Source organism: Danaus plexippus, chromosome 2, assembly GCF_018135715.1.
Source record: "Danaus plexippus chromosome 2, MEX_DaPlex, whole genome shotgun sequence".
Classification (NCBI taxonomy): Eukaryota; Metazoa; Arthropoda; class Insecta; order Lepidoptera; family Nymphalidae; genus Danaus; species Danaus plexippus.
The window spans coordinates 3,317,554-3,331,977 of NC_083537.1; the positions used below are offsets into that span (position 1 = coordinate 3,317,554).

Sequence of the window (14,424 nt, forward strand, 5' to 3'; positions counted from 1 at the left end):
TAATATAAAATGTACCTAATGATGGTATAGGAACCATAACATACAGCACGTTGTAGAGCAAAGCTAACTTATTAATATTAAATAAATGGCGAGTCAAAAAGGCTTTTAACTTGTTACTGGACACGTCCTTTTCACTTTTTGTACAAATCAACGAGCAATGTGATTAAAATTTTAAAGCAAGCAACTTGTGTGAACGCAGTGCGAGGGGGAACGCCCCTTGAAGGCGGGTCGTGGGTGATTTATTGAAATTAAACTCTATCATCAGATATATAGAGTTCATATTATTTCTCGTTTTCAGCCTGCATAGATGCAAGTCTCCTCGCCGTAAGGGTACCACTAAGTAGCGTAATAAGCATTCGAGTTGAGTTTTTCCGTTTGAACCCTTCAATATCTCTGTTCTTTTTAACGACTAGGGCTTTGTTTTATTGTATTAGAAGAATAAACTATTTCGTGGCTCTATCTAACAAATTTTCTTTTATTTTCTTATTTTACTATTTTTTTAGTGTGATTTTATTAATTTTTAGGATAATAATTTGAATCCACAACAGACACAATTAAGTAGAATAATTTGAAAAGTTTTCAACAGATTTTTGACAGAGATATACAATCTAACTATGTAAGATCATTTATAGGAACATATTAATTTACATAACAATATATATATGGAACACTTACAAACCCAAACATATAACATATATAAGACATATACATACATAATCTATGTTTATATCAAAAAAAAATATCCTCCACAAAACCAATTCCAAGGAATAACCGAAATCAAACCTAAGATTCAATATAGCCCTGGGAGAGGACAATGAAATTTAAGCACCCTGGATATTGAAACGAGTAAATCAGTGAGCAATAACCAATATGTATTACGTCTGATCCATCCCACACGCCGTACAAGCTGTGGGTGACGTGGCGAGAATTATAAGTCTAAGACACGACATAGCTTGACCTCAGTACTGTTGCTCAACAATAAAATACGGTTACCTTTTTGTGAGACAAATATAAATTTAGCAACTAAAATATTTGATAATTTCCCTTTAATTCGAAATAATGTGATATATGAGGGAATTATTGTTAAAAATAAATGCTATGTAAGTTTCTTGATTGTTAGTTTGGGCAACTGTAACTGTAAATGTATTTTACTTCACATAACGCCTCAGTCGTTTTACCAATTCATACCTGTATCGTTTTCAATGTCAAACAAAACTTTTTATGTGCCGTCTAATTTAATGCCTTTATTATTTTAGAAGGCTTGTATAATATTTCTTTTAGTATTCTACTTCAGGTAATACAAGTTACTAGTATAAGTACATGAATGATCCAGCTCTTTTAAATTTAATACAATCTATAGATGTATGTACATTTAAAAAGACAACGACGAGACGATTCGGTTTCTTTCCATTACAAACTCGTGAATCCCAATACAGGTGACAATTCGATGTGTGGCAGAAAGACGGACGCTCCCCCGGGACCACGTTCACGTTTTACCTTTTGCCTGCTTTTAACTGACAATCGAGGTAAAAAATATCCCTGGAAGTATACGTTACGTATTGTTGAACGTGTCTAAAATCACTATTTTTTATAGCTAATTTACACGCACTTGATATTAAGTACTATTATCTTTTTTATGGTTTTAATTGCGATTGTTATAATCGAAAGCGTTAATGGAATATTCAATAATAATTTATATTTGAACATAATTGCTTTCTCTTATATGTAAGTGTATAACATTTTTCACATGTGAGACGCGGGGTAGAGTAAAAATATTTATTATTAAAGAGCATTCAAATGTTCAAATGTGGTATGAATTTAATACATTGTCCACATAGACCATAATGTGCAAACGCCAACCTCTCCGCGTTTGGCTGACACTATTACACCCTCTGGTACATCTTCAGTGTGGGCGAGGACATACCAAAATGAAATACAATGAAAAATTTTCGTGTTTATATAGATTTCAATTTAATTATACAATTGTATGATGAAACGAATCTATAACTGATTAGGGATAGTGATTTCACAGAAAGCATATTTGAATTCTCGTCTTAAAGATGTCACAATATATTTTTAAATGACAAAACGTTTAAATTCGTTTAAATTCGCTCAGAAAGGAAGCGTCACTGTAAAACTCGTCTGGTATGATTCCGATGAAACAGAACTGCAGTTACAAGGTTACTATTCAGCTGTTATTTAACTACGGAGTAAAATACGCCAGCTATCAAAGTGGCCGAACAGAGTTACTGAGGCAGAGCGAGGCGCGAGCTTGCTTTATCTGCGCTGGCTGCTCGAAACAATATATTTATTGGACAGTAGCACGCGGCACGGCGATCCCAGAGATGATCTATTCACTGCACACTTCCAGAGGACGCCTAGAACAGAGCTTGTTGGCTCACGTTTTTTATGTCTGACTGTATATATGACACTTCTGTTTTATGCGAATGCCATGTTCATATTTATATATAGATTAGATGATAATTCGCTGTAAGAAAATTGATATCAAAATATGCATCAGTCATTGTTATATTTAGTATATGCTTGAGTATTTTTCATTATAGTTTCTAAATTAAAGTTTGACGATTTATAAATTCATTATGACTTTAAAATAAACATGTAAAAAAGAAAAAAAGTTACTGAAAATAAATTTTAGTCTACGTTTTGCACGGAAACGTAAGCCGTCCTTCACTCTAAAAGATCACAGTTTACACAACCTCCGACCCCGTTCGGACCTGGTTTTATTTTACGACGCAATCCTGTGTCCAAGATTAGGCATTACTAAACAACCCAACTCGCACATATTTATCAGATTCATCGGTCGTATAGCATCAGCGTTATATACGACTAATATCGCCCGCAATAAAGAAAATACCCGTTCAAAATATATAAACAAACCCCGGGTTCTCAATCAAGACTATTTGTTGGGAACGGGTCTCCCGAGAACCGAACAAGATGGATCGTAGTGTCAACATGAATTTGCATCCCTTGTTTGTCTCCGCGGAGTCTCGGTGGAAAAAACACCGCAATCTCATTGGGTCGGTGCACCGAGTGCTTCGCATCAGTTATTCGCTGGTGCGGCCGGCTAATACGATTATCTGTCGTTTCGACCGAGACGCTCTCTTTTTTCTATTTCCTTGTTTTCCAAATTCATGTCTACTCCGTGTTTTCTGAATGGGAAATGGGATATGTCAGACGAAAAATTGACAAAAATATGGCTGCCCCGATGGAAATAGTGGGTTTTGCGATTACATCTACCGAGCCCCGCCACACGCTATCAAAATTTATATTCAAGATGATTTTCTTGTTTTTTTTTTCTACATATTGTTTGTTGTCGCAATATGTTTATTATCATATTTCGTAATCAACAATACGACCTCAAGATATTATTTGTATTACTTAATTTATGTACATAAGAGACATGTTTACTTTGTGAATTAACTACCGTCTGTTATTACAAAGCAATTCATTAAAACAGTACACGAATAGGCGTTCCTAGTTAAGGTGAAGGTTAACCTTCACGTTGTTTCTTTCATGTCAAACTCCGCAAAATATATTTGCATTTGTTTATTAAAATTTATTAAATAATAAATATGATCAGAGAAAAAATACATTAGTCAGGAAATATATATACGACTCTCATTAGCGCCAGCATCAAATGTTAACAAAAAATCAATCCCACAAAAAGCTCGGGATGACAGAAGCGATTCCAAATATTTCGGCAATTCAAAAGTTGTCCCGAAACAAGAGTCTCATTTGTGATTTATTACGCCTCGTAAACCATTACAAATTGTTCGGAAACCTTGAAATATCGTTGTTATGAACATATGGATAAACATTTTAGATTTATAATGTGGCTTCGGACAACACAAATTAATTACCTGGATCGAAATTTCACTTGTTATACCATGAGAAGACGTCACTGCGAGATGTTCCGAGATATTCTAATCATGACGCACGCGATACAGATGAAGATCGCTGTAATGTCTTCATTTTTAATATCACCAAAATCTCAATGAACACGAAACTACTGGGAACCGTTTTACAAATGTAATAATTTCCTCACATTGAACACGAACTAGCCCAACCACTGATTACGCTTGATTATATCCCACAAAAACACAGCCCGGAACTTCCATTACGATCAGTAGCAAAAAAATATAATTATAACGCCTCGTACTAGTAATTATCACCCGTGTGGTGGTTTTTAATAACACGATTTTGTCGCAATTAAAAAATTGCTTTTAAGTGATTCATTTTTTTTTGATTATACCTACCCAGATAATTTTCATAATCTCTTAATCTGTTAAATCAATTGATATCGGAAATGTGTTAAAGGTATGTACGAAATGGATAACTTAGTATTATAATTTCTGCATATTTATTATATTATAATCATGTATTATAAATTAATGTTTGGAGGAAGGGCAAAAAACCAAGCTCTTCATACAGAGACCACCCGCGCCGTTTCAAACAATGCGCGGAATTTTGACATAGTTTTTACGATTGAATTCAAAGCGTGCAATTTTTTCTTAATTGAAACATGAAAAAATAAACGCTGATTATAATATATTTGTCTTATATACTCGTGCCTTCTTGAAAAAAAAGTACGTTAGTCCGCTGTGGATTCTTATCTCTATTAATACTCTTTATTAATACTCTTGTATTTCGGGTAATAATTTCGGACCCAGAGTTAGTTTATTTTAGACTTAACATTTCAATCAAAAATTTTCAGACAAAAATCTTCTACACCCAACTCATGAATTTAACTTTATATAATTTTCAATAAACTAAATGATATCTAGGTGTGTTGGAACACATAACATGCAAGTATTTTATAAAATAGATAGGGAGAACTACAAATAGATTCGTACAATGAATAGTAAAGCATTTTTTTCAGTTATTTATATTATTTACAGAAGATATAAAATACTTTTTGTAAATATCACCACACCATTTTAAGATAGCTCGTAGGAATGTCTAAAGAAAATAAATTTCACTGAGAAAACATTCGGGAAGCTTGTATTTAAGGACATATTTGTTACAAGATTCTTTTTTAGACAAATATTAAATATATATGTAAGTTGTAAATTTTTTGTTACGTAACATATTTCTTATAAAATGTTATAGAAATACAGGTAAGTGTAGGTATAGTATAGTACCGTAATTGACGAACGATAACCAAAGTATAGTCAATAATTCGTCATGACGATAATGATCTCCTTAGACAGTATACATGCGTCAACAAGCTTGACCCAGAAGGCTCAGTTCTCATGGCTTCAAGAGTTCCAGTGTGGTCTGCCGTCTGTCGCTGTCGGCGCATGCGCACCGGCACGCGCGCTATGCGGCTGCGCAAGCGCATTTTAAACTCCCCGGACTTAATAAATGACCAGCGTAAAGTATTAGGCGGATCAAATATATCATTTATGTAAATTGTGACGAAGACATATCCAGCCAACTTGCTCTCTGCCTTAGCTACACACGACTCGCATTCCGTAACTGTTTTAGTAACAAAAAAAATATCTCATTAAAATGCGTTATTTCAACTTATTGGTCTAGACCAAGTCCTCATAATTGAATCTGAATATTTTCAATTAAAATTTGTCGTATTACATTATTCGTTCAAATATTTTTTCTGATCGTTTCGCTTACATAGCCAGGTGTCCAACTGTTCGTCTCATTGCCTTTTGATAGCATGATGTATTGTTTTCTTTTGTGGTGGTCGTGTTTATGCACTCGATAGCCCCACTCCATACAACCATTGTCTGTCACAAAATTGTTTTTGTGTTGTGACAGCTATTTGGTAACTCAATATAAATAAAGATAGATTTGTGAATATCTGACTTGGCAAGACATTTAGCGTTTTGGTTGAAGTCATGCACCTTGAAAGTAGATTCAATTTATCATTTAGCAATAGTTATTATACATAATAGTTCTGTTCTTTACTATAAGAATAATGATACGCCATTATTTTCATTGTAAAAAAAAATATATAATAATGTCATCCGGTAATAAGTAATTACGTGAAAAATAAACGTCAATTTAAATATTTAATTATAAACGATAACAGAAAGTTATGATAAATATTATTACTTAGTCATTTTCATACCTTATAGTGTATTTAGCAACAAAGCCTTACAATAATTTTACATTTCTTACATAAATTTATAGTCATTAAAACGACATTTTACGAAGACATTTGTTAACTTCAATGCAGTCCCATTCTTGAGTATTTTGACTCAATTAAGTTGGCAACACAATGGCATTGTAGTTTCGAGTATTGAGGGCGTTTCTTAATACACACCCCATAAATAAAATGGTATTTGTGGTCGATGTTCCTGTGTGTGGTCATCGCAACGGACCCTTTTTCTTTTCTCTTACATGAATTTCACCGTGAATCAAACACATTTTAATAAGGAATAAATTTCATTAAAAACATTTAGTGAAAATTTCCTAATACACCATAATTAACTAAGCACATCAAGAGTAAAATATTAAAACGAATAAAAAAAAATAACATTTTTATGTAAGTCTGTAAAAGTTTTGTAATAAACATAAAACAGGCCAAGAAGTTAGTATATAATTACAGCAATCAGTCCAGGGCATTAAATAGCTTCATCAGTACAGAATTTTGCACATGTCTTGAAGTGTGATCGCCGGGGGTCTATTTGGTCACAATTAACCAGCGCCCTGCGGCTTCGTTCGACTTTTTTTGGGATCGGTTTGTCAACTCGCACATTAGCCAAGGTGTTCCAATCTTGGTGGTCTCTTTTTGTGATAATTGGTGACAATGGTGATCATCAACCGCTTATGGAGAGAGATGTTTCCTCAACACATGCTCCTTACGGATTTCGAATTATGAACATCGGTGTATTTTATTTTTATACTTACAGTAAAAAAGCTAATGACTCGCAAATAATATCATTAATATCTTTTATACTGTACCTACAACATATAAAGTAATAAATTTAAATGTAATTTTAATTTTACTCTTAGTCACCTATTATAATCTATCTATTAATTGTTTTTAACTTATTTGTATTGCTTGTACAAAATTAATATTTCTGTTAAAAACTTGTGTCATATATGTTAATTCAAATAAAAATAAAGGAGAGTTATTTGCAATCATGACGCAGCGTTCAGCTAGCTACAAGGTGTCAAAAATACTTACTATGATTGTTCATTGTCTGGTGTTATGAGGAGATATTTGTTAAGTTTAATCTTCGTTTGAAAGTTAATTAGTTTCGAGTAATATAATCTTTTCTCTACAATTAAAATATATTAACAATTCACTAATAACTAAAGTCCAAGTGGCTGAGATACCGTAAAGTAAGAATCATGTTCCTATTGAGATGAACTGAGTATTAGGTATCTGATTGAAAAAATGTGTCTGTTTTTGTTTGTAATTAATTCATGTTGACGTTATATTAATAGATAATGTAACTAATATCTAACTTAATAAAATTACTGATTGAGACTCTGTTTCTAAAGCTAGTTGTATTAATTTCATTTACAAGAAAGTGATGTTAATATTTAAGTGAATACGACAAGTACATAAATATATATATATAGCTATAACAACTTATATATAAAAGTGTTTTTCCAGTCTATTCTGGGTAAGCGCGATAACAGCGGCTCTATTGAAGATCATTGAAGCACTTTAAAGTGTGGTATCTGTTCCTATACCAACAAATCATCTTCATACACAAATAAGACTAGACGAATGCTCCGAGGTTCACTACTATGTAATTTACGATAATGAGAATCTGATTTAACAACTTACATAGAGTAACCGTTTCGTTTAATATGAAATAGTATCATTACATGATATTATCATAGCTACGAATTCATTTCAATATTTCGTCTAAGGTTTTTATTAGTTGCAACAAAACGATTCGTAACAGAGCTGGTTTTTAAATTAATACGCACATAATTTATATAGTCAATAAAAACTATCGTGCAATAAAAAAGATGCATATGACAAATATATAACAACATAATTTTTTTCCAAAGATTTTTTTATAATATAGGTAAATAATTTATTTCAATACTTTTATCGACGCACAGAAAAAAAAAATATTCATTTTAAAGCTGCCGTAAAATTATTGCAGCGATGAAAATGAATACGCTTTTGGATAGCACCGTCTCTGCAATCGAAACTAATTGCTCGAAAAACTGGTGTTGATGGAATAAAGTTTTTGCTGAGCCGCGGTAGTCGTGTTACAGCGTACGAGTGAAACGTAATGACTATAAATATTCCCCGTCCGGTTAGAGAACAGCCTAATTGTTTTAAGACCACCAGCTCCATAACTAGTGCACACGACATCTATTATACATTATCCCATAGGGTAGTTTTATTTTGGAACAATAAGAATATTGTGAATCACAGTAAAATATAAAAAGATTGATGTTAATATTTGCTTGACATTAATTCTCCTAACAGGCCTTTGTCATGGACGTTACAAAATGGTTATGTTAAATGTCAGGTATAGATTTAATGGCAGACGACTCGTGCGCAGATTCTCCCCGGTAGTAGGGTAATGGTCATTCAATGTTATTGATTAAAGTTGGTAGATGAGTAATAAAACTTGTTGGTGGTCGTAAACTGGCACCCGAGGCCGCCCTCGCTACCGGCGCCCGCGCAGCCATCAAAGGCCGCACCGACAAAGACACCGCCCGATCACTGCCCTGTCAACGCTGTCATGGCCCATACGTAATACTTGCCTACAGCTAACATTACAGGCGAGCTTTACAACCAATTGAAAATTAATGTTCTTGTTTTGCATAAAATCGTCGTTAAAATAAGATAAAACTCCTATTGCATTACGCTTTAGTGCATGCAAAATTAGTTTTTGTTAGATCTTAAGTATTTAGTATATTTGTATAAAAAGATCGTTTCTTGTATTGCAAGAAAATTATTTTACAAAACAAGATTATAAGTAATATTAAACAAGTTTATTGTTATATTAAAAATGTTGCGTTTCTTATTATTCTGTATACACTTAGACTTTATAGTGTAGTATGGCCAAAGTAATCTTAATCCGGCTGGAACGAGCCCAAAAACTGAGGGCGTCTTAAGATCGAGTCGCCGTTTTAATTGGTCGCATTACACATGATCCCCTTATTAATAGGTTGATTACTTGCGGGCCGGCGGCGCAAGACGGACGCTAAACCGCCACGAATCTCTTGCGACAACGTTAGGAAAATCTCTGGAACTGCAATTGCATTTACTAAGTCTAAAACCCATATTAAGACCTAAAGAAGCGTTTAAACGGCATAGCTGGTTTCCATTAAAAGGATTGATTGTTATTTATTTCGGTTATATCACTTTATGGAGTACTTTAACGCGTTGGAAGTTGATAGGTGCAGTGAGTCGAAAATATCAATATTGTCCGGAAATAGCCGGCATATCGGCTCTGCGCCTATAAATCTGCGAGGTGTCGGCTACTATCGCACGCTCATACTCCGCGTGATGGTTTGTATCATTTGCAAAGCAACACACGAAGTATTAAAAGTACCACTGCCCGGTACAGCTGGCATTTAATATTTATATTTTTTATTACTAATCACATAAAGGTTACATTAGTAAATTATATTTCAACCATGGCTTTTTAAACGCTACTATAAAATATTGTAAATGGCTATCGTATTACAATTTTATTGTCTTGACGGAAATATATTAATTCGAGCAGGTACTCAATAAATGTGGTATTAAAGTTTCGGTAACGTGGTGACGACACCATTGGCAACGTGGTGATAACATAAATCAATATCTAAAGGACTTGCTTGTAGGCGACACAAACATATTCAAATTATGATAAATAAGAAAGCTTTTAGATACATATCGTTGCTAAAGTTAGTTTGTTTAATTAAAATCTTACTATTTTCTAAAACAATCTAGCACTAGTTATTAAAGGAATGTTATTCAATTAGAAAAATATTTCAATTTCCACAATATTTCAGGGGGCTTTTAAATTTAATTTGTAAGTAAAAATTTCCTATTGTCCATAAATACTCGGATGCACACTAATAAAAACAACTAGTATTTTTTTGCTGTTCCTCTATTAACATCTAAAAAATCTCTAGTTTTCGTTGTGATGGATTTTTTAAAGAATAATTAAAACTTGTAAAAAATTTACGTTCTGGTTCCGTAGATTTATATGCGAAATGAAATTAACCAGATATTATTTATTCACTTTGTCAATTTCAATAATGCCGATGTAATAATATTCTATCATGTGCTAACAGAACGAGATACCAAGTTGAATCTTAAACAGTAATATGTAACGTTTATAGATAATTAATTGTTTAACTCTTTTCTACCATAAAACATAGTTCATATGTACAATACAAGTGTTTATACTTCAATACAAATATAATATCAACTCTAAATATTCTGAATAATATTTTTAAATCAATGTAATAAAAAAAAATTAAGAATCTTGTATTAATTTTTTAAATGACTAGAAATTTTTTTTTTAAAACATTTCAAAGATAAACCTATAAAAAAATCAAGCAAATGAAACTTCATTGTAATACTTCTTCATTTGTATCTATAAAAAGAAATTAAGGTTTTTGACAAGTAACGGTGAATGCAGTATAGAAGAAATAGACAGGAAGGCCACAAAGGCAAAGACTGGATTGAATTGTGACATTGTTTTTTATAATTTTCATTTATTACTAGTACAATCATGCCCCATCAATCGCATCGTCGGTCAAGCACATCTATTCTAAGTGCTCGACGCTTAAGCGGTCAACATGTTCCTCCAGAGGCATCACATCTTTCCCTTTTAAAAGAAGAAACACACACAGGTGATCACTTTCTTTCCCCGGCCCAATTGGAAATCGTTTACCGAACGAATATCAACACGGGCCTTACCGAAAGCTTTGCTAAAGAACTGTACGACACTCATGGTCCGAACGAATTAAAAGAGCTAAGAGGCAATAGCTATTGGAAGATTTTTCGCCATAACTTATTTGGTTGGTTTCAATGTGTACTGTGGTGTGGGGCTGCATTAAATTTTATCGCATACTTCTTTTCCGAATCAATTGATCCTGGCCATGGAGGTGGTCATTCATCAAAAGACTACTTATACTTGGGTGGCATAATAACAGCGACAATTATAGGCACTGGTCTTTTTGGATTTTATCAGGAAGCAAAAAATATGGCTGTCATGAGTGGTTTTGAAAAGTTAGTTCCACCAAACGCCACTGTTATTCGAGATGGTGTAAAAAGGGTTATTCCAAACAACCAAGTGGTAATAGGTGATATTGTGGAAATGTCTGGAGGAGAAGTTGTACCAGCGGACGTGAGAATTTTATCATGTAGCAATTTCAAAACAGATATGTCATCGTTGACAGGTGAGTCGGAGCCCATAGTTCACAGACCGGAGTACACGAATGCAAATCCTTTAGAATCAAAAAATATGGTATTTTTTGGAAGCCCTATCACTGAAGGATCAGCAAAAGGTATCGTGGTGGCGACTGGTGAGTTAACGCAAATAGGCAAAATAGCAGGACTTGTTACTGGTTTAGAAAAAGAAGAAACTCCAATTGCTAAGGAAATAACACACTTCATAAAATTAATTTGTGGTGTAGCTTTTACCTTTGGCTTAATGTTCTTCGTAATGGTATTTATAATTCAAAAGAGTTGGCTGTCAGCATTACAATATATGCTTGGAATTATATTAGCGAATGTTCCAGAGGGCCTAATTGTGACATTAACTGTATGTATGACCCTTTCTGCAAAACAACTAAAAAGAAAAAATTGTCTAGCAAAAACGCTCCAAGCTGTAGAAACTTTAGGATCTACTTCATGTATATGTTCAGATAAAACTGGGACTCTAACTGAAAACCAAATGAATGTTTCTCATTTGTTTTGTAACTTTACAATCTATGATAAATATGATCATGAAGATGTTTCTCATAGCGCTTACGCTGCTCTTAGTCTAGCTGCGTCACTCAATTTAAGAGCTACTTTTGCACACGATACTCTTCATTTGCCGATTGAAAAACGTAAAATTATGGGAGATGCTTCAGAATCTGCAATTTTAAGATATATGGAGATAAATAGATCAGCTACAAAAACTCGCCAGGATAATCCTAAAGAGGCTGAAATACCGTTCAGTTCAGCATACAAATATCAGATTACAATACATAAATTGCATTCTACGGAAAGTTATTACTTAATAATGAAAGGTGCCCCGGAGATAGTATTAGAATATTGTACAGAAATTATCACTGACGAAGGCGATCAACCTATGACTGCGGTGACAAAAAGAGAGTTGAAAGCTAGTTTTATTAAGTTAGCTAATATGGGAGAACGTGTGATTGGTTACTGTGACTATCGATTACCATTAAGCGAGTTTCCTTTGGGATTTGTATTCGATACTCAAGACCGAAACTTTCCCATAGAAAATTTAAGGTTCTTAGGAGCAATATCAATGATAGATCCGCCTAGACAAGATATAGAGAAATCTATAGCTCTTTGTCGTCAAGCAGGTATTCGAGTAATAATGGTCACGGGTGATCATCCGGTAACAGCCTTGGCTATATCGAGACAGTGTGGCACTATTACTCAACCTACAGCATACGATTACGCCTTTGAACATCACATTGAACTTGCTGATGTCCCACCTCACATTAAACAACAATTTCGCGCTATAGTCATTACGGGTGATGAACTTCGAAAAATGAGCCAAAATGATCTAAAAGCAGCTCAAAAAAAATATAATGAAATTACATTTGCCAGAACTAGTCCTCAACAAAAGTTATTTATTGTAGAAACTTTTCAATCACTCGACTATGTTGTTGCAGTTACTGGAGACGGAGTAAATGATTCCCCAGCCCTCAAAAAGGCGGATATAGGAATCGCTATGGGTATAAATGGAACAGAGGTTTCAAAACAGGCTGCTGATATGATTTTATTAGATGATAATTTTGCTTCTATAGTTCTAGGTATACAAGAAGGTCGAAGAATATTTGATAATTTAAAGAAAACGATTGCTTATACTCTTACTTCCAACACACCTGAAATGCTTCCGTTTGTGTTATACGCTTGTTTCGGTTTACCATTGCCAATGCCATTAATTTTAATATTAGTTATTAACGTAGGGACGGATCTATTGCCTGCAATGAGTTTGGCATACGAGACCTCAGAACTAGATATTATGTCCATTCCTCCACGTAAACCCACAGATCATCTAGTCAATAGAGTGCTGATATATATGGCATATTTTCAAGTTGGACTTATTCAATTCTTCGCAGGGATGTACTCATACTTTGTAGTTTTCGCCCAGAGTGGGTTCTTTCCTTCTAGCTTGTTTTTTGTTCGCAAAGAATGGGAAACTCCTGCAGCCTCAGTAAGGGATACCTTAGGCCGCGCCTGGTTTTTTGCAGATCGAAAAAGAGTTGAAAGGAAAGCTCAAACTGCTTATTTTGTTGCGATATGCTGGACTCAAGTTTCCGATGTAATAATTTGCAAGACTCGTAGAATTTCGCTGTTGCAAAAGGGAATGAAAAATCACTGTCTTAATATAAGCATTATAGTAGATGTATTTGCAGCGCTTCTCGTAACATACCTACCTCTTTGTAATGAAATCTTCGGCACGGAGCCTATTCCCTGGCATGACTTTATTCTAGCGTTACCATTTTTTATCCTGATGATAGTGGGTGATGAGTTACGTAGATATATAATAAGAAACGGTTTGTCTAAATGGGTTGAGCAAGAAACTTACTATTAAACTTAAATTTAGAATATGTTATGTTTATGTAAACATTAGTCTTCATTTTTATATATTAAAAGTTTCCTTAGTTAATAATTTAAATGTCTTACTTTTTTAAGAATTAATTGTTGTTGATTTTCTGTTTATCGTCACATATTAAAAAACATTGTTTTCTTTGTTATAGTAATAAAATTTCTTATCAATATCTGTTTGGTTTATCAAAATTTTCCTCGATTACCTAAATCCTTACTTAACTTCTTATTCCAATTCAGAACAAAAGCATCTTAATTTTAAAAAAAGTCTTTGATAGTTCATTTTCATAATTGCTACACCTACAATAGCTTGGATATTTGCGTGCTATCCATACAGTCTGAAAGATCATTGCTGTTTGAATCAGTGAGGTAAGTGCTGGCCACAATTAAGATTGCACCAATGAAGACACATGCTGAAGTGTTTTCTAATTATGTTCAACATCAATCACGGCTCAGCCAGAGCCAGAACACCGCCAATCAAGTAATTGCATCGCGTGCATCGACTTTTCGGCCCTCGATAATAATAGGCATTTTATTGCCCGTAATGGAGTCTCTAGGGCCTGGGCTAATGCTCAGCGTTTGGTATTAGCCCCTGCTTTTAATTTAGATTAACATATCCAGGAAGCGTGCTCTTATATTTATTGGGCGATGAGGTATTGTTTTTGTAA

General features: G+C 33.8%; 1 protein-coding gene across 1 annotated transcript; it reads left to right on the forward strand.

The window, feature by feature from the left end:
• The first annotated feature begins 10,619 nt into the window (after positions 1-10,619).
• LOC116779720 (sodium/potassium-transporting ATPase subunit alpha-like) lies at positions 10,620-13,928 on the forward strand. The gene has a single exon (XM_032674122.2). The coding sequence runs from the start codon at positions 10,692-10,694 to the stop codon at positions 13,740-13,742; it is 3,051 nt and encodes a 1,016-aa protein (XP_032530013.1). The 5' UTR covers positions 10,620-10,691; the 3' UTR covers positions 13,743-13,928.
• Positions 13,929-14,424: the final 496 nt, after the last annotated feature.

Excerpts from the sequence above, each read along its gene's own strand:
- LOC116779720 (XM_032674122.2), top strand. The coding sequence starts at position 10,692 with ATGCCCCATCAATCGCATCGTCGGTCAAGCACATCTATTCTAAGTGCT.